We start from the raw sequence: 7,861 nt of genomic DNA, 5'->3' as shown, positions 1-7,861 counted from the left end.
GAGTTTGGAGGATGAAATTTTGTTCGTAAGCAAAAAGGGAAAATGGTACCTCTTAGTCATGTTGTACTGCTGTTACCAGGCAGACACCTCTCAGTCAATCAGGACACGTCCTTCCTGCTTTCCTTTTCATCTCTTTCTTGAACAGGTCTTTCAGGTCACAGGAAGTGTCCAACACACTCAGATATCCTACATTTTCTCTACCAACAGAAAACCTTCACCTCTGTATAAACACAAACAGTGATTGCAGCAACAGTTGAACATTCCCAACTTTACTGCTGTGAAGGAAATGGGGAAATGACATTGCTGCATCCCATTTTGTACTCAACCCATGAGATGAACTAGAAAGTCTAAGTGTTCAGAATGAAACGATTCAGTCTCAACCTCCAAAGTTTTTTTAATCATACTTCATACTAGAACATTTAAAAAGTCAACAGTTTTAAGCCTCAATGATTTTTCTCCATAATCCATCTGAATAAGTCCTCATAATTTCATAAACTGTGGCTCTCTATAAAGAGAGAAACCCAGTGTAAGAGGACAGAAACATAAAATTTCTGTGAAATGAAGTAGTATTACTTGGGGAAAAGACATTCCCCAAATACTCTTTTAGTTGTTTCCTATGAAAATTACTGATAGACTATACTTTCTACTACTATTTTACTGATAATTTTAAAGTCTTGAGAAAAATTCATAAATTTGAAGGTTTGCAATTTAGCATTTGAGGTTAAGCTATCAGCAACTGTATAGATAGTACTAAGTGTGGTAGGTAATCCAATGTGAGGCCTAAGCAAAATTTTTAAAAAATATTTTCAAATGTTAACACTATTCATTTTCATATAAGCAATCAATGTCAACTACATATGAGTATTACTTATACAGTATAGGTCAAGTCTCTACTAAACAGTAGTCCATCCAAATGTGTTATGTAGTGAATTTAAATAATATAATAGAAACCCATGTTTTCCCTCCAAAATCAAGAAACTTGCATGGCAGCGCTAGCACCATAACCAAAATAAGTACACTCAAAATATTTTCATTTGCAAAATACTGTGCAACAGTTAAAAGTCTTTAATATACTGAGTATGGTGGTAAACACCTGTAATTCCAACACTTGGAAGACTGAAAAAAGATCAAGTTTGAGGCCAGCCTAGGCTACACAGTGAGTTCAAAGCCACCTTGGACTACATGGTGAGATTCTGTCTCAAACATGAAACAAAAAGTCTGTAATACAAGTTAAATATTGTGCAGTGTTTTAATAGTAATTCTATCATTTCAAGTTTCAGTTATATCAGATATGTGGGATAATTTGGGCATAAGTTTATATGGCAATTGTAGAAAGTTACCAAATTAGTCTACAGAAAATGTGGATTAACCTACACTAAAAATGTGAATTAATATATGTCCAAGTTTAAGGTGAATTTTAAAATTTATTCAGTCTTTCAAAAATTACTCCTGGTTGGGGGGGGAAGGTGTTGTTTTACATGTCTTTATAAAACTTTCAAATTTTAAGTCATTTCTCAATTTGATTGATGATCACAATGTATTGTTTGCAGAAGTCATTATCTTAAAACCTCACAATGTCAGTACAGAAGTGCTTATAAAGATCCCCCTTTCCCCAGAAAAGAAACAGAGAAATTTAACACAGATGTATTACTTCCAAAGATTATTTCTATGTGTGGAGAAGCTTACGATTTTAACTAATGCTACGACTGGGTTCTTTGGTTAGGAAAAGAATTTCCAATGAGAGTATCATACACATTCAGAAACTGTGGTTTATCAAATAATCCTGATGGATGAAAACCACTGTTAACAAATCACTGACTACAGTCACTTATGAAGACAAAAACTAAAAAAAAGAATCATGTGAAAATCTTTAGAAATATTGTTTCTACCATAACTTCTTGAGTTTCACTGGACTGACTACCCACACAACTAAAATTCAATATATGAGTGAACTAAAAACCTTTTTGGACTTTTCTGTTACAAAGAGAAGTGATTGTTGCGCACATGAGCATACAGCAGTGGTAGTGAACCTAAGGCACATGTGTTATTTTTAAGACAAAAGACCGTGACTGTAGTTAGGTTTAACTGCAGTTAGCACTTTGCAGTAGTAAGTGGGCTTTCAATTGTGGTTTGGGTGCTTATCTCTGAAAGGTTTGCTATCACTTGTATAGAGTGGCTTTAGTGCTTATACTGACAGAATAGTCTGAGAGGAAACAGTACCAGGCCATATGGTTAATGTTTAAATGTTTTCAGTGTGGGAATTCAGCAGTTCACTGACTCAAGGATTCCTTTTGTTGGGTTCTTTCTTTCTGTGAAAAGCCACAGATTTCCCTATTATCTTCATCTTTGGTGCTGCCATCACAGACATAGAGAGGTAATCTAACCTCTTCATTAGTTGAAGAAAGGTGGGTATGTTCTGTTGTCATAGCCACCAATCATCTGTCTCAAAGATACAACAATACTTCTATGTTGAACAATAGGCCGTATGAGAAAGGAAACCAAGAAACAGAAAAACAGAATATTTGTCAATTATTTTAAGTAAAAACTGACTACCACTTAATGTACAGTAGTTTAAAAATTTCTGACTGGGGCATTCTTGTCTTTTACCACTGTAATATAAATAATGCAAAGAAGATACATTTGCTGAAAACACAAACACAAGAAAATAATGACCACTTTTTCAGTAAATACTATTGTAATGTAAAGGAAATGGGTTAGAGAGGGCTGAGGTATAACTGTAAGCCAGTAGTTACAGGAAAATAATTTTCTAATCTCTACTCATTGTCCTGAACCTGCCTAAAATATAGATATATCTAACTATTCACATACATTAATCAGTAATTCCACTGGACACTTACATCTTGTTTATTCATTTTCACTAAAACTGGAGAATTTTCAGAAATGTCTAAATATTTATAATTTCAACATTAAGTAATGTGTACTATTTCTCTACAAGTATTAAAACATATTGGCCAAAAGTAGCTAAGCAATTTATAAAAGACATGGCTTTTTTTGTGTGGTTAAACCATATTAATTTGAAATGAAATCAATTAAATCTGATGTCAAGTAATATTTACATTGTGAATATGCCAGTTGACTCAAATATGCCTTACAGAATTATTTTCCTTCAACCATAGATAACTTCAGAAAGAGGTTAAAGTGGCCTATCCAACTTCACACAGGTAAATGGAACAAGTTTCCCCTGGGCAGTGACGTAACCACCTTTACCCACACTGAGCCACACAGCCACTTACAGAGATAGTGAGCCTCTGATTCGCTCCTCGGGTTTGTAAACAGCTGAACATGCTTTAAGATACATGTCAGAAGAGGCTCATGCTAACTGATAGAACTGCGGGGGACCAGCGGCAGCTGAAAAGCTAAGTATGAAATATAAATGACTTTTATTTTGAGAATGTGGGAAGAGACACCCCCGAGCCCCCGCAGAGCACGGCATCTCCACCCCGGCATCTCCACCCTGGCAGGCGATCTCTCCGACTTGGAATGAGGCACATAAGTAGCCTCGGCTTGGGGTGGAACCCAAGGGGGCATTACGGATGCACAGGTAGTCCATCGGTCTTTGTTTGGCACCAGAAGTAGATTCCTAGGGGTGGGGAGATAGGAGCTCTTAGGCTTAACCAGCTAGTGTCCAGCCTGGGCCAAAACCCTTTCACTAACCAGCACATCAGCACAAGGTTCTAAATTTGAGGTTTTTTTTTTTTTTTTTTCCTCAGACTATTATTCTTGTATCAGTTATTTCCTTTAAGACATGTCATCTCAGTATAGAATAAATTTAATGTCTTCATTCTATACTATTACCATTTGATCTATTCTTAAAAAAAGTTTTTTTGGTTTTTTTTTTGTTTTTTGTTTTTTTATGGCAGGGCTGGCTCAAAAGCCCAGGGCTTGCAGAAGTGCCCTACCACAGTTATGCCTCCAGTCCTAATTCAAGGCTTTCAATCTATCACTTCACTGACAGTCAGGTGAGGAGTCAAGGCTGCGTTTGTCTAGAATCATATTTAACAGTTTATGGATTCAAACAGAGTTCTGCTAACTTTAAACTCTATAAAAAAGTGAAGTACCTTTTCAGAAGTATTTAGCAGATTTTATAAGTATAAAATCCTCCAAACTTATCTCATTCTTAATTTATAAGGAAATTAGAATCTCGCAAGTCTACTTAAACTCTAGAATTCTGGTTAATTATAAATAGCTGACAAGTTTAATGGAAGAAAGAAACAATTTCATAGATTACTTAGTTGTTGTCTTTGCTTACAGAGTACTTATTCATATAGTCAACCACTGAAACATACATACCAAAGGTAACATATAATTGTTACATTTTCCATCACTTTATTTTAGAAAAGTTTTACAATTGATGCCCCAAGGCAGGGTATCAAGAATTTCACAAGTAATACAGTCTTTTAAAAACCTTTATACATTATCCCAAAGTAGAAAATTATGTTTTGCCCAGGCTTGGACTCAGACACATTTGGAAAAAAATATGTATTTCTAAAAATAAAAATGACAAATCTAATTCAATCAATCCATAGTCTCAATATTCCTCACTGATTTGAGTAATTTATGCATAATAACAACTGAATTTTATTTTTATTCTACCATGTCATATTAATCAATTATGAAATTATTTAAATTATCTTTTAAAATAACAAAATAGTCCCGAAATCCAAGAAGTATCATTAATAAAATCCAATCAACAGAAACAATACAGGTGAGTTAACTACTAACACAGATCATTACTTCAACGTCTAAACATTTGGCATCTTAATGTTATTTCCAAACCAGATACCACAACATACTACATTTGAAAAATTTGAAAATTCCATGTCAAAATGCCTCAAACAAGTTTGAGAGCCAGAAAAATACTGACACACACAAAAAAATAGAAGACTGTAAGCCAATAGGTGGTACAAAGCATAACTCATAAAAACATACTTTTATCTGTGAAATAACCTTAAATATTGTCTGAACACCAGATTCAGCAACAATTAAGGATCTAGAATTCTGAGTTTTAGTAACTAAAGAATTTTGATGCAACTAAAAAATAAACTGTAGCTCTATTTTAATGGAATATCCCAATATTGATCATAAGCTTCATCACTACCTTACAATAATGTTCTTCCAAAACATTAAATTATTAAGAGGATCTCTGCCTTTATTTTGAAGTAATATACCGAAATAAAAACAGCATTCAGAGTAAAGCTCTGACAGGACATTGAAAGGAAAAGCATAACATTGAACTGTAAAAATGTGTATGATGAGCAATCTGACAATGTAAAAAAAAATGTAAAATATAATTAAAAAGCAAAATTTTAATACAAAACAAAATAAAATTTATTTATAAACCATCTATACATTTTATTTTCCTAAGGAACATACTTTAAAAGTACAAACAAAGTATGAGGCAACAAGGTTAAGAGAGAACTAAAGGATTCATTTATTTTGAACTGTATCAAAGAATACAAAGGATGACTCCTGGGTTTTTGTTTACGTAACACACCAAGTTTCGCTTTTTTACCCACTGAAATCTTCTTTATAGGTTATGATAAGACAATATGCAGACGAGAAATTGATAGTGACAAACATGAAGAGAAACAAATCGACCACATTTTCTGTAACTATTTTCTGTAATACTTTGTGAATAACCTCTTTTCTGTTCTGAGTTTATCTCTTCTCAGTACGTGCCTGTTAATCTTTTGATACTTGAGATTTTTTTCCTTTGCAAGGAAAAATGAAGTCTTAAATGAGTCTTAAATGAAAAACCGGTATTTATCCAAGCTTTTTCCCACTATAAGACAATCTTCACCATCTAGAACATTAATACCATATTTATCTTTTTCCCAAATCCTCATTGTCTTTTGGAGAGAAATGTACCTGTTAAATTAACCACATTTACCTTATAGTTTGCATCTGAGAACATTTCTTTCTGTTGAATTTCTCCTGTGCTTATTTGTTTCATTATTTAAAGCTAATAATGGTGAGAGGTCAAATATTAAGAATGCATATTTAATTATTAAATAAGAAAAGAATACATGGACATGATAAAATAATTACTAGTAATTCTTTAGCACTTAAGATATAATAGTTTCAGGATTGTCCTGATTAGTATGGCATCAGAAAAAAACAAAAGCTGCCCTGGGCAACAAAGCCCTAAATAACTTCAGTGTCAGGACCATAAATTACATTTTTTAAAATGATTAAACATTTTTAAATACTTAATAAAATTCTTTACAATGAGTAACTAAGTTACTCAAGGAATAGCTACTCAAATAATAGTTATCAAATAAAGTCTAAACTTTGCTAATATGAAGTTAAGAAAAAATAATAATCCCAAATAAATACAACAAACTTTTCTTCTGATGGATGTGATTTTTGCCACTTGCTGTGCTGATAAAATCATTCATCACTCACTAGGAGCACAGACATGCCACAGCATTAGCACGTATCTTGTTAGCAGATGTATGATGATAAACTTCACATGTATATACATATAAATTTTGGACTTAATCATTATCAAGTTTATATACCATAGACAAAAATATGATGCGTACTACTTTTCTCAAAATGCAGATGCTTTCTTTCATCGAGGGAAATTTAAGAAATTTCAACATTTAAAATGAACAAACAAACCAACCCCCCCCCAAAAAAAAAAAAAAAACCCAAAAACAAACGAGGCTGCTTTGGCTAAAGCAAGGTAGGGTTAACAGAGATGTTTCCATCTTGCAATGATGGATAAGATGCCTGTTAAAAGAGTGCTTCAGAGAAAGAGCGGAAGCCACTGCTCCCAGTACGTCCTATCACTTCACGAAGGTCAATCACAAAAATTTTCCCCAACTATATAGGCCCATATGAAAACTTTATAGTAATGCAACTGAGTATAAAGTTAAAAAGTAACCTTTTTCTCTGTTTTAAAAATAACTAATAAAATAAAGTCATTATGCTATATAAAACCATAATACAGTATTTTTAGTTCATAATTTGATACATGGAAAAAAGTTACAAGCTTGCCTTAAAGTGCCTGACGTTTAAAGATTTTTTTCCATATAAGTATTAGCCAAAATATATAAGAATGGAAGGTAGTAAGTGGAAGTATATTTTTCTGTATCAAACATTATCTTCTACCTGACTCGCCAATTTAAATATTTTACCTCAAAATAGTAACTTTACCACAGAATATTCAGATAGAGAAACATGCAAATAGAAATAATCTGTTGTAATAACACCAATAAGGGAAACCCTTATGGGGTTATTTGGTTTTGTTTGCTTTATACAAACTGTTCATCTCTCTGCTCCAAACATCGCCACATTTATGGAAAGACTACTCTAATCCATGCAGTTGATATTAGCAAAATACAAATAACATATTCTCTTCTGTAAAGATAATTAAGTCTCTTAAATTCAATAAATATACTCTTTAATGAATTTGAAACCCTATCAGATATTTTATGCTTGTAAAGTCTCAGTTTGTCTTCTTTTCTAATACATCCTTGGGCTCTTGCACAGTAGGTACTAAAGATCCTCCCCTACTTGGCTCTTGCTGCTCTTTGCTCTCTTCTATTTGTTCTTGACCTTCCATTTCACTTTTAGACACTATTTCGTATCGCTCTTCTATGTAACCTCCATCTGTGTCAGCCGTGTAGATTCCATAGCACATGATACTGATGACACCCAATGGCAAACCAAAAAGAAAGCAGCCCATAAGGGGGGAGCTCTTGAATATGGACTGTGGAACAATAATTAAAATTCAGTTACTCTCAAAGTAATTTCGATAGTAAAAGCACACAATAAATTTAAAATCACTACAAATTTACCATTCATCTTGCTAATTTTTTTAGTACCACTGAAT

At 33.2% G+C, this 7,861-nt stretch overlaps 1 protein-coding gene across 3 annotated transcripts in view; it reads right to left on the bottom strand.

Annotated features, from left to right (window-relative positions):
• Positions 1 to 4,327: 4,327 nt before the first annotated feature.
• Positions 4,328 to 7,861, bottom strand: part of Tmx3 (thioredoxin related transmembrane protein 3) — a 42,154-nt gene continuing 38,620 nt past the window's right edge. For all 3 annotated transcript variants that reach the window (XM_003466510.5, XM_063231493.1, XM_063231494.1), the window contains one exon: positions 4,328 to 7,738. In XM_003466510.5, coding sequence (XP_003466558.3) covers positions 7,475 to 7,738 — 264 coding nt within the window. In that variant the 3' untranslated portion in view covers positions 4,328 to 7,474. The remainder of the gene's footprint in view (positions 7,739 to 7,861) is intronic.

The sequence above is a fragment of the Cavia porcellus genome, unplaced genomic scaffold, assembly GCF_034190915.1.
Source record: "Cavia porcellus strain 051 isolate PalLab524CR breed Dunkin Hartley unplaced genomic scaffold, mCavPor4.1 scaffold_20, whole genome shotgun sequence".
NCBI classification, from domain to species: domain Eukaryota; kingdom Metazoa; phylum Chordata; class Mammalia; order Rodentia; family Caviidae; genus Cavia; species Cavia porcellus.
Note: the sequence above shows the minus strand (reverse complement) of the source record. Positions and strands in the feature narration are given on the sequence as shown.